At 47.5% G+C, this 24,719-nt stretch overlaps 9 protein-coding genes across 10 annotated transcripts; 3 read left to right on the top strand and 6 right to left on the bottom strand.

Moving 5' to 3' along the window:
- Positions 1–291: 291 nt before the first annotated feature.
- E1B28_005745 (uncharacterized protein) lies at positions 292–2,329 on the bottom strand (the record flags this gene model as incomplete). Its single annotated transcript, XM_043150326.1, has 13 exons — positions 292–642; positions 692–701; positions 763–782; positions 839–965; positions 1,030–1,154; positions 1,209–1,253; positions 1,311–1,383; positions 1,440–1,585; positions 1,636–1,785; positions 1,842–1,924; positions 1,981–1,997; positions 2,050–2,153; positions 2,204–2,329. 13 exons carry the CDS (start codon positions 2,327–2,329, stop codon positions 292–294), a joined length of 1,377 nt encoding a protein of 458 aa, XP_043011413.1.
- On the bottom strand, positions 2,049–5,028 carry E1B28_005744 (uncharacterized protein). The gene is made up of 12 exons (XM_043150325.1): positions 4,811–5,028; positions 4,667–4,756; positions 4,488–4,605; positions 4,057–4,426; positions 3,901–4,004; positions 3,826–3,844; positions 3,566–3,761; positions 3,431–3,512; positions 3,231–3,374; positions 3,029–3,178; positions 2,204–2,968; positions 2,049–2,153 (listed from the first exon to the last, which is right to left on the bottom strand). Exons 1-11 carry the CDS (start codon positions 5,022–5,024, stop codon positions 2,872–2,874), a joined length of 1,584 nt encoding a protein of 527 aa, XP_043011412.1. The 5' UTR covers positions 5,025–5,028; the 3' UTR covers positions 2,049–2,153; positions 2,204–2,871.
- Positions 5,029–11,623: 6,595 nt separating this feature from the next.
- Positions 11,624–13,424, top strand: E1B28_005743 (uncharacterized protein). Its single transcript, XM_043150324.1, has 5 exons — positions 11,624–11,831; positions 11,885–11,901; positions 11,958–12,360; positions 12,417–12,475; positions 12,529–13,424. The coding sequence occupies exons 1-5, from the start codon at positions 11,636–11,638 to the stop codon at positions 12,913–12,915; spliced, it is 1,062 nt and encodes a 353-aa protein (XP_043011411.1). The 5' UTR covers positions 11,624–11,635; the 3' UTR covers positions 12,916–13,424.
- Positions 13,425–14,111: 687 nt separating this feature from the next.
- EGD1 (Nascent polypeptide-associated complex subunit beta) lies at positions 14,112–15,468 on the bottom strand. Its single transcript, XM_043150323.1, has 4 exons — positions 15,335–15,468; positions 15,086–15,262; positions 14,609–15,026; positions 14,112–14,551 (listed from the first exon to the last, which is right to left on the bottom strand). The coding sequence occupies exons 1-3, from the start codon at positions 15,387–15,389 to the stop codon at positions 14,755–14,757; spliced, it is 504 nt and encodes a 167-aa protein (XP_043011410.1). The 5' UTR covers positions 15,390–15,468; the 3' UTR covers positions 14,112–14,551; positions 14,609–14,754.
- A 66-nt stretch (positions 15,469–15,534) lies between these two features.
- E1B28_005741 (uncharacterized protein) lies at positions 15,535–16,757 on the top strand. The gene is made up of 7 exons (XM_043150322.1): positions 15,535–15,618; positions 15,685–15,714; positions 15,771–15,818; positions 15,901–16,041; positions 16,151–16,240; positions 16,375–16,407; positions 16,515–16,757. The coding sequence occupies exons 1-7, from the start codon at positions 15,571–15,573 to the stop codon at positions 16,659–16,661; spliced, it is 537 nt and encodes a 178-aa protein (XP_043011409.1). The 5' UTR covers positions 15,535–15,570; the 3' UTR covers positions 16,662–16,757.
- A 111-nt stretch (positions 16,758–16,868) lies between these two features.
- Positions 16,869–17,645, bottom strand: E1B28_005740 (uncharacterized protein; the record flags this gene model as incomplete). Its single annotated transcript, XM_043150321.1, has 6 exons — positions 16,869–16,898; positions 16,986–17,099; positions 17,158–17,199; positions 17,279–17,434; positions 17,493–17,551; positions 17,612–17,645. The coding sequence occupies 6 exons, from the start codon at positions 17,643–17,645 to the stop codon at positions 16,869–16,871; spliced, it is 435 nt and encodes a 144-aa protein (XP_043011408.1).
- Positions 17,646–17,753: 108 nt separating this feature from the next.
- On the top strand, positions 17,754–18,533 carry E1B28_005739 (uncharacterized protein). Its single transcript, XM_043150320.1, has one exon. It carries the CDS (start codon positions 17,817–17,819, stop codon positions 18,426–18,428), a length of 612 nt encoding a protein of 203 aa, XP_043011407.1. The 5' UTR covers positions 17,754–17,816; the 3' UTR covers positions 18,429–18,533.
- Positions 18,534–18,882: 349 nt separating this feature from the next.
- E1B28_005738 (uncharacterized protein) lies at positions 18,883–20,812 on the bottom strand (the record flags this gene model as incomplete). The annotated part of the gene is made up of 8 exons (XM_043150319.1): positions 18,883–19,094; positions 19,162–19,575; positions 19,635–19,683; positions 19,736–20,029; positions 20,090–20,178; positions 20,230–20,332; positions 20,391–20,489; positions 20,549–20,812. The coding sequence occupies 8 exons, from the start codon at positions 20,810–20,812 to the stop codon at positions 18,883–18,885; spliced, it is 1,524 nt and encodes a 507-aa protein (XP_043011406.1).
- Positions 20,813–22,411: 1,599 nt separating this feature from the next.
- Positions 22,412–24,041, bottom strand: E1B28_005737 (uncharacterized protein). Of its 2 annotated transcripts, none has more exons than XM_043150317.1 (8): positions 23,820–24,041; positions 23,720–23,763; positions 23,645–23,662; positions 23,394–23,584; positions 23,181–23,325; positions 22,920–23,127; positions 22,619–22,867; positions 22,412–22,553 (listed from the first exon to the last, which is right to left on the bottom strand). In XM_043150317.1, the coding sequence occupies exons 1-7, from the start codon at positions 23,972–23,974 to the stop codon at positions 22,699–22,701; spliced, it is 930 nt and encodes a 309-aa protein (XP_043011404.1). In that variant the 5' UTR covers positions 23,975–24,041; the 3' UTR covers positions 22,412–22,553; positions 22,619–22,698. The 2 variants fall into 2 exon arrangements, with proteins under 2 accessions (XP_043011404.1, XP_043011405.1); XM_043150318.1 differs by having other exon boundaries at positions 22,412–22,867; positions 23,820–23,898; positions 23,966–24,041.
- Positions 24,042–24,719: the final 678 nt, after the last annotated feature.

The raw sequence follows: 24,719 nt of genomic DNA, 5'->3' as shown, positions 1-24,719 counted from the left end.
TGGAACCATTCATTGAAAGTGCAACGCGGGGTGAAGGTTGATCATACTAACTAGATTTGTAAATAATGAACCGATGGATTTACATATATACACCTTTCTGTGGCTAGAGCCTTGTACCATCGGACACGCTATTCGGGTGATCCGCATCTTGCGAGCTGATAGCAAGACTTTCAAGCAGGAATAACGGGCACATAGATAGGGATGTAGGCGAGTGCGAAAGACATAGCAATGGTTACTGCGAGAACAGCCGAGTCGAAGCGGATCTCCGAATTCGATATGGCTTAGAACCCATTAGTACGCGGAGTGCGCCGCGCTATGTAAAGGTTTGGCCCAGTTCATGTACCATTCATCTACCGCATCCACTGCATCATAGTTGAATGCCCTCACGTAGTCTCCCCACACTCGAGCAAGAGTTTCATCATCTGCTCCTTCGAGATGAAGAGTCATCCCCAACGCTGAGTCTCTCGCATCTCGTTGAGGGCCTGGCGGTATGGAAACGAGGGAGATGCCAGCAAATTCCAGCTCTTCACTCATTTTTGTACGATCTCCTCGAATATGGTTATAACCGTTGAGGAAAAGTGGGACTTGATTACGAGACCTGAGGTGGGAGAAAAGATATCCAAATGTCACTGCGTCCTCCATCTATGGAAACGGATGAGTGGCGAAAACTAGGCTTGGAACGTACACTGACCGCTCCGGAACTATTATCACGGTGTCATAGTGTAAGGACTTCGTCTGCTAACAACTGTACGTGGGACTCACCAACTATGGGTGGCATTAATCTAACACAAGGCTCGGTCGGAATTGATATTAAATCCTGGCTAAGGTGATGGCTTACTGGTAGAGTATGGGCTGCATCTCCGATGACGACCACGTTATTTTGAGGGTTGGTAAACCTTGAACGATCCTTTGGAACTTGGATGGTCCAATGACTCGATTTAGCGAGTCTTGCCACTTTTCGCACCCTATATTTGTAACCGTATCCAGGTTTAGTGATACATCGGTGGTTGAAAACAAAACAAAACGAACAGAGGATGATAGTCTTTGAGCCTTTCGAGGAAGGTTGACGCCGGAGCAGCGTCATCCCATTCAAGGTCCCTATCATTTGGTCCTGGAGGACGCGTGTTGTATGTCAAGACGAATTTACCGCCGCACTATGGTTAGATGTGAGCGGAGGTAGCAAACATAGCCTGGATTCATGTGCTTACGCATATAGTCCCTACGGAACTTCCATTCCCTGTCCATACAACGAACTTCAAAGAAAGACTTTCTAGTACTCTTCACGGTAGAAAAGGAGTTTCCATACGTACTCGGTCATCTCGTGTCAGAGGCGCTAGCTGGGGGTCATCCTTCATGAGAGATATGGGAATTGTAACATTGGCACTGAAGCGGGAGCGGAATCAGAATTGGGCGGTTAAAAAAAGGTTTTGAATACCAACGCAAGTAGTGGAGTTAATTCTGTCTTCGGTGTTGCACGCTTATTACCGTTGGGAATGTGGAATTCCAACAAATCATCGTCGGACTCCTGTTCCTCTGAGGGAATAGCTTGTCGGGTTATACTTTTTCTTCCATCTGCACCTACGACCTGTGGCAACGTTCGAAAGTGTCATAAGCAGAGGAGTCACTATAACGCACAAAGTCCGCAGTGATTTGGACACCAGATTCGGACACCACTACTGGTGGTGAATCTGAAGAGGCGACAACATTCTTGGCGATAAAGCCATGTTTGATACGAACTCCCGAACTGATACACAAGTTATAGAGGTGTGCAATGAAGTCGGAATACTAGAAAGGTGAACGGCGTTCAGCTTCATGGAGTGGATGAGAGCTAGAGGGCATACCGCAACTATGTAGAAGTCACTACCCAAATCAGACATGATTTCTTCTTTGAAGATCATTCGGCCCAATAATTTGGAGGACTCTCCTGTAATTATCGGGGTAAAGTTAACAGAGACTTGGAAGTTGATTGTCGTGGTTTACCTGCGAGGAAATAGACCCTAAATATCATTAAACGACGTTACATTCTATCGTCATATCCGATTAGCGTACCCAGAACACAGTGTTGCCTTCTCCTTCAACATCTCCATTGTTCCAGGAAAGAGATGTAATAAGCGAGCCATGTTGGGAGGGACTTTGAGACCACCGTCTGGATTCTGTCGGTCGGTTGGCTTCTGGGAGAAGATTCGAGATGGAAAGTGCTTGCCTCCGCCCTGCGAGATCTCTCTAGCACAAGCACTTCATGGCCACTTTGTTGTAACAGATATGCACAAGAAAGGCCTGCTACACTGGCACCAATGACAACGAACCGCAGAGAAATGGATGATTTCATGGTGAGGGGTGAAGGGTGAAACGAAGGTTGTTTTCGGTGCAAATGAAGAGCACACACAGGACGGTGTAGGGTCCATGTTTGTTTGTTCTGAATAGAACTGTTCTGTTCGAGAAAGTAAGTACAATTGGGCGTTACGGCATGACGGCGACTTCCAATTGAGTGCGGCCGATGCTCATTCAGAACGCCGGTGACGCGCGCGTTCCGAAAGCAAAGAAATCCCACGCCTGCAGTGAGACCTACAAACAGTACAACACAGTTACAGAGAGCTGATGCACCCACGACGATGTTCAAAATTGAAGTAAGTCCCGATTGACACTGCTAAGGACTATCTCCGCCATCATGGGAAGTATTCAGACGAGGATATCAGCAGTCGGACACTCCAACTTCCCTCGAGAGTCGACCCTTATACTTACAAAGGAATGCATGTCGTGAGAACTTACTGGCCTACAACGCAAAACTCGCACAGTGAGTATCTCCATTTTGTACATCGTGTTACCGTCACCATGAGGCAATAACCGTAATGAAACTAGTCCCTCCTCAAGCTACACGGTCAGACCTCTAGCTTCCAGGGTATGAGCGATACCTGTGATGACGTCGTCCTGGCGTGGTTCAAGGGAAAATAAGAATGGTTCGGGACGTCTAGAGCGCAAAAAAATCCTTGAGCACTCAGAAACATCGAGGTGGCAAGAAGAGGCTTACATCACAAGACCTTCGTCAAGGTACGCATGCGGGTCCGGAAGCATGAAGTTTCCTTTATCGTCAGTGCTAGGCCTCAAATTAAAAGACCACAGAACACATGCTGTATTGATGCGCAATGAATTGTTCGCGACGTTGCGACCAACACATATTCTGGGTGAATATTCAGAGGCGACAAAGTGACTGGAATCAAGTGCAGACTGACCTACGACCATAACCATAAGTAACATGAGATTCTTCATGCGTATCAGGTAGAGCTTGTTTCAATTTCCCATCTTCATTGAGGTGCCGTTCTGGCCTGAACTCTTCGGCGTCATGACCCCAGACATTTTCGTCAAGGTTCATCGCCCTGAAATAACTAGGAATGAAGAGAGGTTCAGGTGAGGAGCGTACACGGAGGCTTACCAGGCATTGGGAATGACAATTGTGTCCTTCGGTAAAAAATATCCTTCGTAGTAATCATCCTGCTTCAGCCTATGTGGTATACCTACCGTAGCAGCTCAGCATCGTGATGTCTTAGGATTTAAGAAAACGACCAACATAATGGACCAATACTTCTCCATCGCATAATTTCCCTGAGGAGCGCGTTGAGGTAAGGCATTTGTTCCGGCTCTAGGTCCTTGAATGTCGGCATACGATCCCTGCCGACTACACGGTCGACTTCTTCTTGAGCCTTCTTCTGCACATCAGGGTAAAGAACAAGACTCATTAAAACCCAAGACATCTGACCAGACGTCTAAACATGTTACAGTATCAGCTCGCTTGGATCAGCAGAAATATGTTGCAGGATTAATGTTTACCGACTCTCCACCTGCTGTGCTATGAAGATCCGGGTCAAAATGGGAAGGTAAACGAAGGCAAAGAAGTTTTCATACTATAGCGTCGTGGCACACCATGCAGCCTCTCTGTCTGTCATGCCCAGTTTCTCCTTGTTTTCATAGAATGAGGAGGCAGCGCTCGGAATCTGAGTTCCCTTGTGCTAGGACATAATCGTATCAAGTCATACTTTATCAAGGGCACAAAGCACTCACTATACGAACAACAACATCCGAGAAGAATTTTTCAAACAAGACAGATTCTCTGGTGAAAATACTTTCTGCATACCGTCTCCAAGCGCACATCCACCTGGGCAGGTACATCATCCAAGGTAGATATTCCACCAAAAAGGCACCAGGAACGGCAGCCGCGAGTGCTTTCTGTACGTAGACATTGGCGCGTCGGATGTTCGGATTCAACGAGTCTAACATTGGCGGCAGACCATAGATTATGCCAAGCATTACGGAGTTGCTAGCCCGCCGGAGATGGTCATCCCAATAATCTGGCTTTTGCAACATTTGATGGCAAAGAATATAGGCCTCCCTCTCTTGGATATGACAGTACCTCTTCACGTTGGTCAAAGCCCTACCGAGAGTTGAGATTATCACAATGGATGGCAAGGTGAACAGGAACATGTGAAACTCACTCTTGGGCAGCACGCCGCATTCTTTTCCAGAAGGCATTATGGGACTCAAATGCGAACACCATACCCCCAGTGATAAGTTTTCCTGCGACGATGTTACGGGGGCGTTCCGAGTAGATTGCTGAGTCACGTCGAAGGGAAGTTAACTGATAGTGAAAATAGAACGCGAACAAGTATAGCACCTGAACGACGATCCAGAAGATCCGAGGCTGACTTGTGACTTCCAAGGACAACTATATTTTGACCAGCGATATTGAGATGGAAAATTGGCCCTGCGAAGGATTGAAGGTTGGCCAACAAGGGAGGACAAGCGACGAAGGACGTACCTAGCTCCTTTGACCACTGGGAGAGGGTGAGCCAGGTTTTCTTGGTAGGCATGATATGTAGATGGCCTAGGAAGGGAAGTGCGCGCCCTGGGCTAGGAGGAAAGTTACGATTGCGAGGGAAGAGCCAGAATGCTAATATCGCTGCGAGAGAGACAGTGAGCGATAAAGCGTATACATTATTGAAGGCGTTCGAGGGAAAGGTCTTGAGAGGCATAATCCAGTCATCATTTGGGATGGACTTGAATACGGTATATAAGAGAAACGTGTGAGTTCAGTAGGCTCGCCACAACAGTAACCGTGGGCCGGGGTTTGATTAATATTAGCGTTCAAATTTAAATTGACGGCGGGCGCAGGAACCCAACTTGGATGTTCAATTCTAAATCTCGTTACACTAGAAAACAACGACCCGCTTATAGTACACTAGTGAGAGTTCAAAGTGAGAGGATTTTTTGACATAATACTGTACCGAAATGACGAAGTCGCAATCGTATGGAGATGTACTATGGTCCATACATCTCCATGCGCCCTTACATACCCCAATGTATGGCAAAACGGGGGCCTTGCACAAGTGTCTCTGTCATCAACGACTTTCATCCAATCGACTAGGCTCAAAAGGTAAGGTAGTAGGCTCAAACCGCATAAATCGGCAGGGCATGTAAATCCCTCAAATTACTTTTCCTAAATCTAGTTTAGTTAGTTACGTTAGTATGACCCTCACCCGGAAATCATCTTGGCTCGACGTAAAAGCTTTTGCCCTTTCAACTCGAATGAAGTCGCACTCTCACCGTCGATGCCTCCCATACAATCCATACAGTCCTATACAATGCAGATAAGGGTGACTGTATTGCTTTAATCGTGTAAAAATCAGCAGTACAAATAACCCCCATAATACTATACTACATACCAATCTACCGGTGTGCTAAAGAAGAACTGAGAACGACGACAGGGCCTGACTGAAGTACACTCAATGATAGATAGCTACTAGGGTCCCACACGGGGACAAGTACTACCCACCCCTTTGTGGAGGCGGTAGAGGTGGCCTTATACTACTGTACACGGAGACTCGATGTTGAGGATCGGCCCGATCATTGTTGGCTGCGGTCGCTCCGACATCACCGTCCATCCCGAGATAGATGTATTTCATATTCTGTATTTCCTTATATAGTACTAGTTATGTACGAATACGAGGAGCCTTTCTGTCTTTTCCCCCCGTCATCTCCCTTTGTCGACGCCGTCCCTTCTACACTCTAGTCCTCCAAATTCATCTTCCCATTGATCACATGGAAAAATCTGACCAGTTTCGGGTGACAAACAATATGATTCCAACGGGTAGGCAGTTTGCGTTCTGCTATGAGTGGAAACCCGTATAGGAAATATGGAGTAAGTGACTTTTTGCTGTGGAGAGGTGATGCGGAAAGAGTTGTCGGTCCAGATAGGAACGACTTGATGGCGTTTCATCCAATTTCGTCCTAGGATAAGGTCGTATCTAAACCCTGAACCGTTTTCCAATACGTACGCTAACCTTTCTTCCCAGATGGGTCCAATTTTCAATGCAAAGCGAGCCATACATTTAATGTACGTTCGGCCCGCTCCCGTAACTGGACGACGTCTGATGGGGAAAAATGTAGCACCTTCATCTTCTGCTACTTGTCAGGTGATGTAGTCGTCAGGAGTCCCACCATCAATGATGGCTTCGTAAGTGTTGGTCATTGTTGAGGTTCCAAAAAGCGGTCGCCTATCTTTGATTTTAACAGGATAAACGGGAAGTCCTTCGTCATCCCACTGATTGCCACTAGGAGTAGCGGCCTGTAAAAAATGCGACTCCAATTCGGGTTCCTCCTGTCCAGTCACCTCCAACATCGATTCCTCAACTCCCGTAAATGCTGAGTCCATTGTCTCCAACTCCGAAGATTCCAATTCAGTTGCAGTGTCCAAGGTGTCTGCTTCGACTAGGAACGTTTCTCTGTCTGGGGGTGCCACCGGGGATGGGTAGATTAATTCTCCCATCTCGTCATCTCGATCATAAACTACCTCCATAAAATGAACCTGTTTGTGGTTGGACGGATAGGTGGAAGGTTTACGAGGGGAGCGACAAGCCTTAGCGTAATGACCGAGTTTGTTACAACGATAACAACGTACCCTTGAATGGTTCTGATTGGTATTTCCATTTTCGAAGTTATCAAGATCCATCGGGGCTGATGTATCTTCTGTAGAAACCGGAATCGGAGGTGCTACTACACCTTCGTTGTTCGTCGTAGGATTATTATTGACTGAATGAGAGGAATGTGATGAGCGGTGGTTCCTCGCATTATGGTGAGATTTACCATTATTCTTTCTGGAACGATAACCATGAAGTTGTTCCCAGAATCTGGCAGCCTCGTAAACAGAGGACATAGACTTTGGCTGGTTCCTACGAACATGAATCGCCAAATCGTCAGGGAGGTTCCGAATGAAGTAAAACTGACGGTCCCCGTACGTCATTTGTTCGTCCTCAATCTGCATTTCCAGTCGCTGAAAACGCTGAATATAGCCCGTGACATCTCCATTAAATTTTATCGCCATCATTTTCGCTCTCAGTTCATCAACTCGAATTGGTGAATCAAATTCCGCAAACATCGCATCCTTAAATTCACGCCAATTCAACGCTGCTCCTTTCTTCTCTCTCCGTTTTGCTAGATAAAATGTCTGTGCATTGTCACGAAGTAGGGCAGCCGTCGCACTACTCCATTCCGTCTCTGGAATATGGTTCAGCAAGAGTTGGTCCTCCGTAAGTGCAAAGAATGCTCGGACGTTCTCATATCGCTGACCATGGAAGGTAGGAAGAGTAACCCGTAGGGAGGTGGGTCTGGGAATGGCGGTGCTGCTGCTGCCACTAGCCTGAGGGTTATTGACGTTGATGTTAACCCTCGAGAAGGCTTGTTCAATAGCGGAGATAAGTTGGTCGGTTCGGAGTTCAGTGCCATTCTTAGCTTCAGTGACACCGGAGGCGAGGCTGTGAAGGATAGGCTCGAGAGCCTGATATGCTTCGGGAGTGACGACTTGTGCAAGGTCCTCGAGAAGCGAATCTCGCTGTGACGTCGATGACATTCTGTGTAGAATAGATGAAATGTCGAATATAGTATATGATGAATGATGGAGTATGTCGTACTTGTTTATCCGGATACTAAGTGCGCAAAGATCAACTTCTGCACGTAGAAGAGGTACTTACTGCTCTAAACAAGCATGATTTAGTACTGAACGAAAAGAAGTGCGAATGGGCGAAACGAGAAATTGTATACCTCGGACATGTTGTCAATGGATCAGGTATGCAGCCGAATCCTTCAAAAGTAGAAGCGGTTGTTAATTGGCCTCGTCCAGCAAACATTACGGAAGTTCGTGGATTCTTGAACATTGCCGGATACTATCGCAAGTTCATCAAAGGATTCGCGAAGATAGCAGCGCCGATTTATGACCTTTTGCAAGGTGCTCCGAAAAAACGATCCCCCATAGCTTGGACTACTGAATGTGAGAAAGCATTTGTAACGTTAAAGAACAAACTCACATCAGCTCCGATTTTGTCTCATCCAGTCCCTTGGCACTTGTTTGTTATTGATTGTGATGCATCAGATGACGCTATCGGATGTATTCTCCAACAAAGCCAGGAGGCTTTTCGGAGTCTGGAGGGGGAGGAGAAGTTCGAAAATGGAAATACCAATCAGAACCATTCAAGGGTACGTTGTTATCGTTGTAACAAACTCGGTCATTACGCTAAGGCTTGTCGCTCCCCTCGTAAACCTTCCACCTATCCGTCCAACCACAAACAGGTTCATTTTATGGAGGTAGTTTATGATCGAGATGACGAGATGGGAGAATTAATCTACCCATCCCCGGTGGCACCCCCAGACAGAGAAACGTTCCTAGTCGAAGCAGACACCTTGGACACTGCACAAACGCCTGCGTTATCCACGTGCACCGCCAATTTCAACCACAGTGACTCAGCTCCAGAGAGTATTTGTACCGCGCATGAATCCCCCTGACCCAGATAAATCGAACTTCAACAAGGTCAAGCTGGAACAGCATAGGAGTTCTTCTCACACTCGTGTTACCCCCACCCGCCCTTCACAATTCTCTGTACTGAATCATGATGTTACGGCTGAGGATGTGGAGCGCGTCAAGACTTACCTCTACCGGCGTCATCACTCGGAAACAACTGGGATTGATGATACACCTTACTCTCAGATCATGGAGATGGATAATGGGGATATTTGCCAGCTATTGAATGCATGCCTCAATTCTGGGGGTGCACCCACAGCGTGGCTGACGACTCTGATTGTTGCGATTCCAAAGCCAGGGAAGGATACGTCTGATCCAGGCAACTATCGTGCTATTGCACTGGAGAGCTGTTTCTTGAAGTTTGCCATGCTTCTGGTACACATGAAGCTGTCCGACGCGGCAGAACAGTCCGGGATATTACCACATTCCCAGAATGGGTTTCGTGAAGGTTATCGCACCAACAACAACGCATTTATCTTACGCACCATAATAGAGAAAACTTTATCAGTCGGGGAACCGCTTTATGTTGCCTTTGTAGACGTGTCAAATGCTTTCCCGTCAACTAATCAACCCGCACTTTGGGATCGTCTAGAGCACTACGGCTTTACAGGCCACTATTTCGATTGGCTTCGGATGGTTTACGACAAGATGAGATATCTCATCTCATTGGAAGATCAACTTTCAGACGACTTCAAGTCACTTTCAGGGGTCCTGATTGGGGACCCTGCTTCTCCTATTCTTTGGAACCTGTATCTGGCTACATTGGACTTCCCACTTGACCCTGACGACGCAGACCTCGAAGGAACTCATATCTCTCATCTTGAGCATGCAGATGACATGGTCATCATGTCCCGTACAGTACAGGGCTTGCACAGGCATCTCAAACAGTTGGAAGGTTGGTGCTACGATAACTTCCTGGCTCTCGATCCGAAGAAATCGAAGGTTATGATCTTTGGAAATTTACCTCAAGAACCACCACGCTTCTTGATACGAGGCATGCAATTACAGATTGTGCCCACCTACAAATACGTGGGGGTTAACTTCTCTTCAACGAGTAGGGATATGTTCTCCGATCTGTATCACGCAAAGGCCAAATCTGCCATCGCGTCTGCACAAGGGGTGCTCGGAACTGACAGGCTAGTGGGCCGACATCGTCTTCCCCCCCACAGTATGTCGTAACCTATACACGGCACTGGTTGACTGCCATCTTATTAGTGGTTGTGAGGTGGCTCTCGATGTCGGTGTTGATGGCCCACGAAAGCTGGACGACATTCAGGTGAACTTTCTTCGCCGTATGCTTCATCTAGGGAGCCACTCCATCCGATCCATCCTATTCACAGAAACGGCGATATTTCCTATTCGACAACGACGGCTTATCCTTGCATTGAGATTTCTACTCTATCTCATTACACGCCCGCCACCTGCCACCGGAGGAGTTCACCTTACTACGTTGGCGTTGCATGCTAGTAACCGCCTTCGTATGGCAGGCTTGACATCGTGGATGGCGGACCTCGATTTCCTCATCTCGAGATCGTCGGATCGCTCGGGTCTATCTCTTCGATTGCCATTGATGGAGGACTTGTCTGATATGGGCATTAAAGATTTGATCAGGAAATTGAGCTCTATGACCTGTCGGAACTTACAGAACGACGTCGACACCTTCTCTCGACTCTCTCTCATCCAAAATCGCCGAGAGCCCGTGGATCCCGTCATCAGTGACGATCCTCCAACGCATCATACCCTCCACCTTCGCCATTACTTGACGAACGTCCCTAACTACAAACATCGCATCTCTCTTACGCGATTGTTGCTGGGTGGCTGGGTACCGTGTGTGTTTAGGGCCTCCCCATCTCGTACGCCGAACATGCACGATGATCGTCTTCTCTACCTTTGTCGGTCGTGTGGTGCACACTACGAGACTCCTGAGCATGTGATGTTGGTGTGCCCTGCAGATGAAGAGCTATCAGAGTTACGTGAACAATTCATGGCGTCTTTGCCGCCCCGACAACATAGCAACGCACATTTGACAGACGACGAAGCATTCGAATTTTTGAAAGGATGTATTTATTCGTGGCACCTGGTTGCGCGGACGGCGAAATTCGTATATCAAGTAGTGACCCTATGGCAGCGCAAACTTATGGAAGGTTTTCGGTGGTTTGAGGAGGATGTCGGCGACAGTGGGGAGGATAGTGCAGAGGAGGACATGGCGGATGTCAACAGCGACGATTGTGACTTCAGATCACATGACGATGATCGTGAATAATGTTCTCCAATTTAGTATCAGTACTACGGTACACTAGCTGTTTGTCTAACTTGCGTTAATGTGTAGAGTAGTACGACGCTGCTGTACTCCCTATAGTCTACCGCCTCCAAAGAGGGGTGAGCTCGCTCTGGGGTTGTATAGCAGTGCCGGTGGTTCCCGTGTGGGACCATACCGTGTAATCTATCTATCTATCTATCTCGAGAACAAAGGTAATTAGTATAGCGCAACAGTAATAATTAGTAGTACGTATCATCGTTGTCAGTGTCGATACGGTGACTAGGATAAAGCATGATGACGAAAGGAAAGCATGCACGTACTGACGTTGAACGTTGACTAAACACCACCGTACCATGGACAACCGCCGGGGGAGGACATGTCGTTACATGCCAATGGCAATGCCATCCTGAAACCCTCAGATTTTTTTTGTCGATGTAATCGAAACCCACAGAACACCTGACGCACCCAAGTTGCCACGGTCACGAGCTTCCGATGGTCAGATCACACCATCCACATCCGCAGCCATTCGGATAATGAACCAAGTTGTCGGCTGTAAGTTAAAACGTTTTATCCGTGTCTGTGCCAATGGTTCTACATCTCTAGCGAGCTCTACCGTCAAGTATCGACGGAGATCAGGTGGGAATGAAGGCTCATCATTAGCAACAGTAGAAGCTTGGACAAAGCCGCTGGAGCAAAAGAAAGGGATTTCAATGACGAGACCTACCCACTGTGTGTCCAATTTTTTCAAATGAAAGCTCAATTGATGCCTGACAATCTTGAAGTCCTCTCCTTACCGCTCGTAAGGCTCACCTGAACCATTCCGCCAGTCGTCCTTTTTGACGTATCCATATCCAGGGTCAACATTCCCAGCTACGCGGCGTGGTTGGTAACTTTCAAAGTGCTCTGCTACTGCTTCAAAAGACCCCGGATGCAATCAAGGGTCTCGATCCGTCCATCGTCATTAATCCCAGGCGACTGCACCTCACTTTGGGTGTTATGACACTGGAAAAATCTAACGAACATACAGCCGATTCGGAGAAAACCTCCAAGAAGACGATTGAATCTGCGTTGGAGTTATTGCACTCTCTCCAGCCCCAATTGTCGAACGAAGGCCCACTAGAAGTCCCCTTGAAGAGACTCGGGGTGTTTGAGTCGAAAAAGGGCGCCAGAGTGCTGTGGGTGAGCCCCATAGAACAAGTTGTTGATGAGGAAACCCCCGAGGAAAAGGAAAATCGAGAGAAGCTCCAACGTGTCTGTGGTGAGCTTCATATTGTGAGACCTTTTTGTCAGTAGATTCTGAATTGGTTTGTGAAGACCTCGTGCACAGAACGTTCAAAGCTGCTGGATATATCACTGATCAACGACCCTTAAAGGTAGATCTTTATATGTGAGGCAACGTTCTCTTCATTAACCATCGCTTGTCAAGCTCCATTGCACGATAATCAATACTAGTTACCGAAAACCTTCGTCAAAAAGACATATCCTGTTTTCGTTCGATGATATTTTACGCTCTGCTCCGTTACGGAGCATACAGGCGTTCCCAACCACAACGCAAGTGGCGGCGGTAGAGCCTGTCGCTACTAGTTCATCATTAGACCCCTCAAGGGATCCAGCGACGATTCCATGTGCAATTCAAGGCTCTTCTGGGACAAATCCGCCTTCTGAGCCTGCGTCAATACCTACAGAACGGGTCATACCAGTGGATATGGGCACTTTTACGGTCTCGGAGATTCAGCTCTGCGTGATGGGTAGCCATGGTCCTGAAGACGAGTATGTCAGCGTCGGGGGGACTTCGTTGACTAAAGGAAACTAGCATCCTGTCTCCGATATACCGCTCGATCTATTTTGAATATTTCGAACCTGCATCACGGTCACTCTCCACCATATGCGAGAATGACCCTTATATGCAATCTTTGTAGCAGTATACCTCGCCCCTAAATCACTGTCGGGTGTCATCGCAGATAGGTTTGGTCTTGGCTCCTACGGGCAAGAATGTATTGCGGAAGGACCTTTCGCTTTTGCCTCTTTTGGCACACTTATCAACCTCGGAACGTTTTGAAATGTTTCTCTGAACTGTGATGTCTTCCGACACTCTCAAGGTCGTGTTGTTCTCGCTAAAGGCACTGCAGGATCTAAGGATGATATTCAATTTCCTCAGAATCGGAAAAGGGCCTATTTTACACTGCCCTGCACTCGGTTCATATCGGTTACCATTCATCAGACAATGCATTAACCTCCTCCTTCGTCACCGAGGTTTCATTCCTATCAAAGAGACACACCCACATGCCCCACCCATCCCCTTCTCCATAATAACCTCACGGGCGACTCCTGCATGGTCTCCTCCATGTGCACGCCTCGCATTATCTGTTGAGGTATGGTGGACTTTGTCTGACCACTACGGAGAGTGGCGACTTACCGCTACTTCCTTCCGCGTTCACGGACTCGCCACTCTGTGGTACTAATAGATCGGACGACACGATTGCCCGTTCAAATCTCGACTCCCACTGATTCCGGACTCACCCTTTCATTCTAGTCAGTCTCAACCGATCACGCTCGGCCATTGCAAATTAAACGAAGCTATGTTCCAGAACGTACGCTCCCTTGCCGCGATGCTATTGTTCCTTCTCTAATATCTTATCGAAACCGATCTAAGTCTACCTCACGTTTCTGTCGGAGTGCCGGGGGACAGCCAGCTGACATTCCAGGTTGGAGAAGTTTCCCGTAGTATGTTCCCTCACGGATAGTGCATCCGAGAGACGATACTGATACAGCCCTCGAATCCTCAACCAAGCAACTCATTCCGCGACGTTGCAAATCCGAGATGGAGAAGATCTCTTCCAGACGCCCCTAGAACTCCCAAATAAAATGGATCGATACCCAATAGAGAGTTAGCATAATGACATCCGTAGTTAGCTAAGGTCTCATTCGCGATCACGAGATTATAATTATCGCGATTTGTGGTTTGATTGTTACACGGACGTGTTTACAAGTCAATAGACAACACCGAATCCCCGAAGCCTGGGCGTTCTAGCATACTGACGAGAAAGGCGAGAAATGAACGGCTGGATCTGGTGCCACATCTATCGAACCTGTTTCATAATGGGTGCCGGTCATGAATGTGTTTCTGCGGGACCGCATGCGTACGCCAGTATTCATGCGGCGCGAATCCTGGATTCGAGAAAGGACCCTAGGATGGGTTTGCGGGATTCAAGGAAGGACCCGTAGATCTCATTGTGCCAAGGTCCACGACTCGAATGCGATCCGTTCCATTTCGAAAGACTCCGAATCATAAGGGCAATGCACTAATTGTGAGAATTGAGTAAATTTGTAGATGAAACAGACAGTCGTGACAACTTGAACGCAGACAGTGGGAAACGGTTGAACAATCAAGATCGAGACGCTCGGTGATATTTGAGGGTCCATTTGAAGGCGTACAACGTGACTGAGAACTGAGGGATAGGGTGAAAGCCCGGACTTGGATGGCAGGATGAAGGAAACATAAATACATTTTGACTGCAGAATCACAATTTTATGTATCGCGAACGAAACCCTCGTACACTCCCAAACTAAATGTCAAGCAAACGACCTCAAACACAGGTCCATTGCACTACCGTTGAGTCCTTCACGTGTAATTGCAATCATGGTCCAATGTCTAGTCGAGTCCAGCAACCTTCTGGTCAGCTTCCACATCAAAGTTTTCAACGAGATCAGGGACGTCATCATCATCATCCTCTTGAGCAGTGGCCGCATTCGGCGGGCGTTGCTGACTCTGTTGAATCGCTTGGTACGACTCTGCCAGCTTTCGGAGCGATGCGAGAGAATCGGGACCAAGCTGGTTAAGGATTCCGGGAACAAGCTCTGTAAGTTCCTTCACATGACCGACCCCGTAGATGGCGAATGTGTTAGCCGGTATTGCGGCATGGACTATGTAAAGGGGAACACTGTAAGGAGAATGAACGAATAAAGAGATGAACAAAACGCGCCTTTTGGTGCTGTGAAATGTAACACATTGCCGTCCTCTCTGAACATGTTAACCTCCTCAACCCCGGGAATCGGTTGTACATTCAACTTCTTAAGGGCCCCTTGCAACTTTTTATCGTCTTGAGCCGACGCGGGCTTTGATTTCCGCACGACTTTCCTGCGTACGGTTCCCTTGCCGCCTATGAAGAAGAAAATATGTTCACCAGTCAGATCTGATGTATTTTTGACCGGGGAAAAGACAGAGCCCTCACCAATCCTGTTGCCTGCCGCCTGAGCCTGGAGCTTGGCCAATTTTGCTGGATCCATGGATGATACGGGCGTGGAACAAGATGACCGATAAACGGTCTGTCGTGGATTGTGCTACGAAAGTGTATTAAGGTTTAGACCAAACACACGTATACAACAAGTCGAGCTCAGCCACATTCGCCGTCAATGCCGACACTGCCGGTCCGTGCTGGACTTGCTGAAGACTTCGAAGACAGGAACCATGACCATCCCTCCATTCCACACTCGTCCTGCAACTCCCCGGGATGTCGTACGGCTTTTCTTCTCATAAGTTTCTGAATCACCCTTCTCAAACATACCATCGCTCCTGTTACAGGATGCTATACTGCGCCTGATCACCGATCTTGTAGGTTTTTTGCCTGTTATTCATCAAAGGTATTCCGGCAACGGGCTTGTGGACAGGCTATCTACGAGAAAGAACCCGATGCTGTCAAAACTACCCCAGAGCTTGTGAGTGCATGGCCTGCACCCCAACTTCATCGCTACGATGACTCGATCTTGAAAAATTCATCGTTGATATAATAACCTCCAGTTGCGCAAGAACCTTTTCGAAACTCCGTTTGCCTACGCGTTGTTAGCCATCACTGGGACTTCGGAGGCACCAGGGAACGCCATAGGTCTGGCCTTGTACTTTTTCAGCTATTCGACATGGACTGGTCGCCCGAGTTTATTCGTGCGTTTACTGTTTTATTTTTTAAATTCTTGTTATGTATAGATTGGTCCCTTCATCCGATTTTATCTCCGGCACGCACGCTCTGTAACTAACATTTTCCTGCGTTTAGCTGGAGGATCTGTTTGTGACGCCCGAATATAGGAATCTTGGCGTTGGGAAGGCGCTTTTTGGAGAGCTCGGAAAAATTGCAAAGGAAAAGGTACATTAGCCGGCATTCTATTCTCAATTTTTTAAACTTTTCAACCTCTTTTTTATGTTTAAACCCCGAGGACTTCCATTGCACTACCCAACAGCGATGCTAACATAAACTGCCTTTTTTTTCTTTCTGAATAGAATTGTGCGAGGTTGGATTGGTCCGTCCTCAAGGTGCGTTCGCGTGTTCTCGCAACGTGAAAACAAGTTTAACGCAATCCCGAATATAAAATTCATTCCCCTTGCACGCTTAATGATACATCGGTTCAACGACTTCAAAGTGGAATCAACCCTCGATCGATTTTTATGAGAAGAAACTTGGAGCGAAACCCATGTCGGAATGGATGGGCATGAGGCTTGAAGAAGAGGGCATAGACGATCTGTCGAAATTCGTGCTAGAAGCTAAACCTTCAAACACAGCTGCTTGATGGGGTCCTTGAGGCTGTAGAAGGGAATTCAGTGCCAAGTCCTGTATTATTACCTACCAAGTACATCAGAAAGAAACAAATGAGCGGAATTTGAAAGTGATTGAGAAGTAGCGGACGCGACCCATGTTTCCACTCCAGCAAAACTAAGCGACGCACGACTTTAGCATTATGCTCACCGATACGTCGAAATAGTCGGGGCAACCTCAATCAAACACCGTCATAACTCGCGCCTCCTGCCTGGGTAATCAATATACCACCATTGTTTGATCAGAAAGTTAGAAAAATTCGGTAGCCCAATTCAATACGTGAAACGTAAAGCCGCACCTTCCTAAGCCTCACAACGATGGGATCCTCGTTCAAATCGTCTTTCTCTCGCGCCGCAACTTCAATAGAAAACACGCGTAGCACATTTTTGACATCAGCGGAATGAACCGAAATCTGAGGAATGTTAATAGCTTCCAGGTTGGAATCGGGCGGTTGCGGGATGGACGCGTACCTTGGCTTTCCTCATCACTTTGCAACGTGGGCCGATCCAAACCTGAAAGAAGTCACTCCGTAGTGAGTAAGAGGAGCCTGAGGGATTAGGTGGAAGTAGCGAAATTGACGGAGTTGCGCACCACTAGGACAAACTTCTCCCGTTTGGATTCTTTGTCGTTTGAGTATTGCACGCGCACATAGGCGTAGGATGCTTTGGATTCGTCGAGAACCTCTCTCAATTCGGAAAGACCTCCTGTGCCAATTTGGGCGACTTGAAGCTTGTCTGAACCATCAGACTACAGAGACTATCATCTGATTTGTATCTCGGAGGGTAGGTGATACGAGATATGCTACCTCATAATCCAGTAGAAGCCAGTTCGTATCAGATTTGTCAGAGCGTACATCGAGATAAGCTAAAGAGCAATGATTGGAAATATCAACCTAGAAGAACAAGATGAGGTGACCACAAGTACCTTCATTGATTTTGGGATCCGTTAGGTCGGCCATTGGGAGAAACAATTGGGAAGAAACTAGGAAATGATGGTAAGAGTTTTGAAGGGACGGTGATGAACACCATATGGGGCGCTCACAGCTTCTTACTTAATCAATTTCGACGTTGTCCTTCGACCTCAACATCGACCTCGACGCGGCAAGTCTACAAGTCACTTGTACGGGTCCATGTCTCTCGGTGGCCGCATTATTGGCTCTGGAGTGTGTCACAGACTATTTCTTCACCGCTTCTACTCTCTTCCTTCATCGTCAGAGTTTCTCAAAAAATGGTCCACTCCTTCATCTCCTCGCTCTATTCTCGACGACGACGATCTTCCAGTTGACTTATCCGAAGATAACGATGCGGTAAACCGAGTCAGGCGTAACCCGACCCCTTTGCATCGTCGAAAACCTTCGAAAATTCCGACGCCATCTGAATACAAAACACATCGAAAGGCCATGCAACGCGTTTTTCCTGAAGGTTGGAACCCACCTAAAAAGCTGAGTCGTGAGGCGATGGAAGGGCTTCGAGAATTGTATCATCTGGACAAGGAGAAATTCTCTACCCCAGTTCTCGCTCAGAAATTCAGGATCAGCCCGGAAGCGGTTAGGAGGATCTTGAAGAGCAACTGGCAACAGCCTGGGGAGAAGAGGAGAAAACTGATAGCGAGAGACAAGCAGTATCTGACTCTCACGAAACTAAAGGAGAGGTTGAAGGAGAGAATGGAGGCGGACAAGGCTTTAGAGAATACAGGACGGACAATTGGCGTTGATTCAAAAGATACGTTAACATTTCAATAATGTAACTTGGGAGTCTGCATTTCTGGTTAGATGATAGTCTATTTGCCATTAGTTACTACAAGAAACAGGGTATGTATGTTACAACGAATGCTAATATATCAATAGTTACAATAATTGCTAGTAAATGGTCATAAGAAGGAATAGATAATGTTGAGTGATTTCAAAAAACCCAATGATGCTAACCTAGCATAAGCCGTGATCAATCCGGGACCGTTATAAATCGTAAATTGTGTGTTTGTAATGAAGGCAGTAGGATGTCCTGAGGTCCAAGGTCCAAGAAACGAACGAAGAGGGGTGGGGGGTGGGTGTGATTCCAAAAACTCCCAACGATGCTAGCGTAAGTCCGAGTTGCGGTCAATCCGGGACCGTTGTGTATTGTAAGTTATGCAGACAGAGTCCTGACGTTCAAGATCCAAGAAAACGAACGAAGGGGAGGAAGTTCAAAAATTTCCTCTCACAAAGTGGCTTTAGTTCGTTCGTATTTCAAACCGAAGGAACCAGGCGGTGGGCGACAAAAAAGAATATCATTCCAGTTCGGAGTTGGTAGAGGATCCGCGGGCTTTCCAGAGCCGTCAACAACGTGATGTTCAAAACCTAGGAGGAACATGGCGGTGATGAGTTTGAGCTCAATCTTCCCGAGGCGTTGCCCGAGACAGACTGTTTTACCTGTAAGAAGTTGAAGAGTACAGTCAGAGATACATTTTCGAGATAAAGAGTGACAAAACCAACACACCTCCACCCCAGCCCACGTAATTGTAATTAGACTTAACATCTGACTCGACCGGCCTGCCAGGATCGAACCTCCAAGGGTCGGGGTAAATCTCAGGATCCAAATGCACGTCGCTGAACGGGTAGACGACATATGCATCCTGAGGGATCAACCTTCCATCGATATACATCTCAGGGCCCAAGTTACGTCGCATTGCTGTGTGAGGTTGGGCAACCCTGAGGGTTTCTCGGATGATTGAGTCCAAAACGGGGGTCTGTCCCTCCCAAGCCTCCAAAGGTATCGTGGCAAGGCGAGCAGAGATTGCCGACTTGTCTTCCCCTACTGAGAGACTCGCAGACTCGAGCAACAGCTCTACTTCTGCCTTAGCTTTGATGCGCCAATCTGGATGGCCGCCCAAAAATGTGGCGATCCAGCACGCTGAAAGGATGACAGCCGGTTGTTAGACATAGAGCCCGACAAGAAAGAACATTACGAACCTGTCGTTCCGGTCGCTCGAGCTCCCGCAATCAGCAACCCCATGATGAACTGTAAGGTGTGATTGTCAGTAGGGTTTCAGACGGGAAAGGGGAACACGTACACCGACAACAACTAGCTTCTCATCTTTACCGTTCAAGAGCATTTGGAGCGTGTCATTTCTGACGATGCCACTCTTTTCTCGAGCATCAATGGCCGCAGTGACGATGTCATATACGTCTCTCGTTGCCCATAATTTTTGAAGCATAGCGGGTGTGGGTAGCCAGGGGACCAAGACAGTCGCGGGTGTGGTACCGGTATCCAACTTATCGTAAAGGTTCTTCAGACGCGCGACCAGTGCGGGGTCGTCGGAAATCTCAGAACAGGATAAAGCACGGACGGTTGTCTGGAAGACGAGCTATGCCAGATAGAATCAATAATTGTAGAGCTAATTAGGTTAAAGCCAGAAATCACTCACCTCGTATACCCGTTCGAAGGGATCTAAGACGCCCGAAGTTCCCCAAGACTCCATCATTCTTCGACAATCAGCCAAAAGAACGGGTAAAACTATTCAGAGGGATAAGCGGATGAACAACATGATGGGAACTGGATATTCACGGGTGCTTAAATGTTCGTGCCGTTGCGCAGACGCCAAACGTTTATGGATCAAACTAACGCGCTTTGTTTGGAGATCTGACGTGACGCCGCGCACCATGGGAATCTACGGGAAAATTGGCAAACTTTAGGGGTAATCTAGGAATAAAAGAATGAGGACCCACGGCTCCCGATAAGATTTTGAAACCTTCCGTGAGGTCGAGAGACTTTGCAGAGAAAAATGTTCGCCTGGCAGATTCCCCGGACACAACGACCACGGTGTTCTGTTGCATGGAATGGTCGATCATTAAATCGAGTTTGATGAATATAGAATGATGCTTACCCGCAGAAGAGAAAACTGAAAGGCGGATTGTCCAGTGGCTTGGAAGCCCCAGTTCAAGAAGTCGTAGCGTCGGCGAAAGAATGGAATGATGGCGAAGATGGAGTGGCCAGGTAGCGACGCGGGTGCGTCAGGCCCATCTTTTTGAACAGATGATAAAATAGACAATATGAAGAAGAATAATATGATCCCGGTAGTGAAGATGGTTGGGATACCAGCAGAGAGAAGGGCAATGGCGGCAGCCTGAAGGCCTACTGTGTAAGGCATGACAAAGGGAAGTGGTAAATATCAGAAGGAGAAACTGAAGCCCGGGGCCGCTAGCAAAGGGAGATGGTATGGAATCGCCATTTCGACCATGTCCAGGATGCCAATTTATAGTGTCGCCGGGGACCTTGGGCTGAGCGTGTGGCAACGAAGATTAGCTGTACGATTCAAAGCTACGACGGAAATCATCAGATCCACCACCATGCACCCAGATTCACCAACTTCGTCGGTCCCGAAACGGAAAGGATTTGGAACACGTGGGAGCATCCTGGATTGCACCTCCAGATTCAATCCACAGCCTTTCAATGATCGACGACGTCCATCTATGAACAAACACATTGAAGACGTTCAACAGCTTAATTTTTTTGCATTCGGCCTAGTTAGAGACTGGGAACGGTCAGAATAGCTGGATCACGTCTTGTTGACTTGCATCATACCAGGAGGACGGGACAGTGCGTTCGCAACTGTCCATTACTGGATACTTCATAGTCGTGGTGCAACCGTGTTATTTGTACATCCGGTAACGTATATCTGTAGCATGAAATCACGTGCTACTACGTTGATTTGATGTAACTTACTGTGACTGGGTGACTGCCATATTCTTTGGAATAGATGTCAGTGTCCCGCCGATATATTCAATGCAAAAACGGCACGAACGATGTACCACAGGGCTCTTTACCGGTCAATTTGTTCAATTCGGACTATCTGAAAAAGAACAAGAACATCCGGATGGTCGCTGGCCACCAGAGACCTTTTTCCGCTGTCCGAGTTCGGATGGCGGGGTCACATGCCACGCCCCCTGCAAGGACCGATTTGAACTCACTTGACCTGGACGTGCGCGCATCTCTCTCAATTCCCAGACCCTCCTCCGACGTCCTCCGAGTCCGCTTTCCCTCTGAATCGCATGCCTCCATCCCATAAAACGAAGCACAAGCATGCCAGCTGTCGTTTTGTCGCATAGCAGAGCAGGATGCCAATTGGGGGACATGATTTCATCCAGAATGACCCCGCACTGGTTAATTTCTGTAAAGAGTTTGTATCAGTCCAAAATATCAACCTCTTAGGGCTGTTCAATTCCTACCCTACACTAAAATCAAATTATTGCCCTTATTCGAAAATTATTTAAACTCCGCCGCGCACGTTAACTTACCCCGACTTGTCCGAGCTAAGCGCCTTGCCTGGCTCCCTCCCGGCACCCCGCAGTCGTTTTTTTTTGCACATCGCCGCCTGGCGGAGTTTAAATGATTTTCGAATACGGGCACAGCCCTCTTCCCTCGCCCGCGCCACCCCTCGTACAGTAGCCAGTCCCGACGACTCCTCTGCCCCCACACACAACATTAAAAATTGACATGAGCATACAATGCGCCGGCGTACATAATGGTCCTTCAGCATCCTCAGGTAAATCCCTAATATCCTGAGGTACGGGTTGGCTGCTGCTTATCGGAGTTAGTTACGTTGCCGCTTTCTGCCATAACAGGAAAGTCCAAGAATTTGACTGGAACTTTGGTTGAAGACCGTAATTGGCCCAATAACAATAATACCTTGAATTCAAATGAAATCATGGCCAAGAAAGAGATAACGTCTTGTTATACCAAGAAAAGAGCCGTTCGAGAGCTTGAGACGGTGTCAGCCTGCAGGCATTTAATAAGGGCTGAGGCCGCTGATCCTTGGTCGAGCTGGACGGGGGCGGGAAAGTGTTAATTTACCGCGACCATTTTTGTTCGACCGGGGTTTGCGATGTGAACTGACAGTCCCGAAAAGTTCTGACAAGCGGGACACGGAAAATGATATTGCAAGTTCGATGCTGACCTTGACAGCCTGGATTAGAATACGACAGAATTATCGATCTACTCGCTGCAGGGAACAGACAAATCGTCCTGTTAGGCTTGTCAGCGAGCTGCGAGGCATACTAAACGAGTGTATGTGTGTTCAATCGCCGTCAAGATGAATGCGTAGTGTGCCAGCGCCGCGAAGATCACACAAAAGTGAAATATCTGGTGTGAAGCAAAAAAATAGTCAAAGCGTCCGGGTAGAAAGCGTTCTGGGACACGGTTTGCGCTTCAAGATTGATGAGTACCGTAATCGCAAAAATAGCCACATCCACACCTACTAAAGTAAGGCACCGACAAAGTAAGTACAGCCAGAAACGAGGAGCCAGGAAAAACCCATTTCGCGAAACATTTGGCCTATCCCATGAACAAAAGTCCAGTGAGCCACTGGAAATATTGCACAAAGGCCGAGCCCAACGAAGACCCCAGTGCGTGTCCCGCGATGTGTGGGTTTGGCGTACTCTGGGTCGAGTACGATGTAGGCGGCGCCTGTTAAACTGACAGTTTAGAATCATATGTCAATGAACAAACGAAAGGCCCACCAAGACCGACGAGTGTTATTGACGTGATATAGAGTAATTGAAGGTAAGGCTCGCAAAAAAACCCGTAATACAGACTCGGATAAAACGATCCCACTATCAAGATGATGATGCCAGAATAGTCAAGTGAATGACATCGAGAAGCAACCTATTAAGGTCGGATAATTAGCCATACATCTCGAGGTCTAAAGCTTAAGCCATCAAAAGGCCTACTACCTCTTCAGAATGACAGGTGAATGTGTGATAGAAAGCACTTGCCGCGAGGCAGACCACCGCAGAAGCGAAAAACACGGAGAGAACGGCAGAATCCAGGGTGCCGGCCAGTTTAGTTGTGAGATGTATCGGTCGTTCCGCCACGAGAAGATAGAAAAACAGAACGGCTCCCCAAAGATGGCTGTGAATATTAACTATGATAGAATGTCCGGTCATAAAGAGTATAATTGATCAAAAAATGCGCACCTGCGCACCTGTTTCGTTGTGTAAATCTAAGTTGGGAGAGGATTGGTCATTGTAGGTACAGTGATTCAAGTATGACAACTTGCAGGCATAAACAGAGCGGAAACACCCTTTCCAGTGATACTGAAGTCTATTGCAGAGATTCTTGATGAACGGCGTCTGTACTTCCTCAGTTACAATACTCACCTTCGATAACCCGACACTATGTATTCATTATCTCTCTGCCAGTCCGCAAGTTCATTGAAAGTTAGGATTTTCGGGACATCTTCAGGTGAAATACTTTCGGCACTGTTTAAGACGGTCGTTTGTACGACCTTGAACCTTTGACGCACGGAAAACATCCTGTACTGTTATTGACTGCAGGCTCACAACAGCAAATTGAAAAGAGGGAGATCGCGGGAACATTTGGGCAGTAGGGTAACATGTGACGTTTGTAACGTTGCGTATTGTCAACCACTGTCCTCGAGGTGAATAATCTTGCAGAAGGATTTTTTTGTTGGCTGATTATTTTTATTTTTATTTGCGGAAAGTCCTCATTACCAAAACCAACCATTGGCGTAGTACGCAAAGCCAGTTGACCCTGAATTGCAGAACCTGTGGCGTCCCAAGGTTCTGCGGCTGAAGCGTCCCTTCGTTCGGTATGATTCGCGATTCCACAAGATTTTCTTCGATGGAAAGCAGGAGAACCCGTCTTGAAGCCGTCGTCCCATCCGACGGAAAACTAGTCATGTTATCTACAATTTGGAACATGGTCAGCGATTTCGGTCCAGAAATTCTTTCATTTTCCATCAGCATCCTAGCTCCTCAGGCTGACGCTTTGAAACGCTCTCAATGGTACACGCAGCCTGGCCTCATATTGTTATCACGTTACACCCCGACCCCAACATGAAGCCTTGAGGCCCTGTGTCATCTCGTTTCCCCGTCCTATCGAAACGCGTTCTCCAGCAGGTTTCGAGATTACGAGACTAGAAAACATCTAAACATCGATACAGTAAGTCATACTACCTTTTGAACGGGATTATCCTTTCCTAAACTGGGTTGCGAACGACCACAGTATTGGGTATGGGGCCAAGCACCGTCGCTGTG

This window comes from Marasmius oreades, chromosome 3 (genome assembly GCF_018924745.1).
Source record: "Marasmius oreades isolate 03SP1 chromosome 3, whole genome shotgun sequence".
Classification (NCBI taxonomy): Eukaryota; Fungi; Basidiomycota; class Agaricomycetes; order Agaricales; family Marasmiaceae; genus Marasmius; species Marasmius oreades.
This window is presented reverse-complemented; position numbering and strand designations above follow the sequence as displayed.

Bases quoted from the DNA above. Each gene is read 5' to 3' on its own strand.
- E1B28_005744 (XM_043150325.1), bottom strand. From the start codon at position 5,024: ATGCCTCTCAAGACCTTTCCCTCGAACGCCTTCAATAATGTATACGCT. The intron at 4,757-4,810 runs GTACGTCCTTCG...AATCCTTCGCAG, and splicing joins CCAGTGGTCAAAGGAGCTAG to GGCCAATTTTCCATCTCAAT. The intron at 3,179-3,230 runs GTCAGTCTGCAC...ATATTCACCCAG, and splicing joins ACTTATGGTTATGGTCGTAG to AATATGTGTTGGTCGCAACG.
- E1B28_005743 (XM_043150324.1), top strand. From the start codon at position 11,636: ATGAACCAAGTTGTCGGCTGTAAGTTAAAACGTTTTATCCGTGTCTGT. The intron at 12,361-12,416 runs GTGAGCTTCATA...TGGTTTGTGAAG, and splicing joins GAAGCTCCAACGTGTCTGTG to ACCTCGTGCACAGAACGTTC. The intron at 12,476-12,528 runs GTAGATCTTTAT...TCGCTTGTCAAG, and splicing joins CTGATCAACGACCCTTAAAG to CTCCATTGCACGATAATCAA.
- EGD1 (XM_043150323.1), bottom strand. From the start codon at position 15,389: ATGGATCCAGCAAAATTGGCCAAGCTCCAGGCTCAGGCGGCAGGCAAC. The intron at 15,263-15,334 runs GTGAGGGCTCTG...TCTTCTTCATAG, and splicing joins GGCGGCAGGCAACAGGATTG to GCGGCAAGGGAACCGTACGC. The intron at 15,027-15,085 runs GCGCGTTTTGTT...CCCTTTACATAG, and splicing joins ACATTTCACAGCACCAAAAG to TCCATGCCGCAATACCGGCT.
- E1B28_005741 (XM_043150322.1), top strand. From the start codon at position 15,571: ATGACCATCCCTCCATTCCACACTCGTCCTGCAACTCCCCGGGATGTC. The intron at 15,619-15,684 runs GTACGGCTTTTC...CTCCTGTTACAG, and splicing joins CTGCAACTCCCCGGGATGTC to GATGCTATACTGCGCCTGAT. The intron at 15,819-15,900 runs GTGAGTGCATGG...AATAACCTCCAG, and splicing joins TCAAAACTACCCCAGAGCTT to TTGCGCAAGAACCTTTTCGA.
- E1B28_005739 (XM_043150320.1), top strand. From the start codon at position 17,817: ATGTCTCTCGGTGGCCGCATTATTGGCTCTGGAGTGTGTCACAGACTA.
- E1B28_005737 (XM_043150317.1), bottom strand. From the start codon at position 23,974: ATGTTTTCCGTGCGTCAAAGGTTCAAGGTCGTACAAACGACCGTCTTA. The intron at 23,764-23,819 runs GTGAGTATTGTA...TCTCTGCAATAG, and splicing joins ATAGTGTCGGGTTATCGAAG to ACTTCAGTATCACTGGAAAG. The intron at 22,868-22,919 runs GTAGGTGTGGAT...TCAATCTTGAAG, and splicing joins TTTGTCGGTGCCTTACTTTA to CGCAAACCGTGTCCCAGAAC.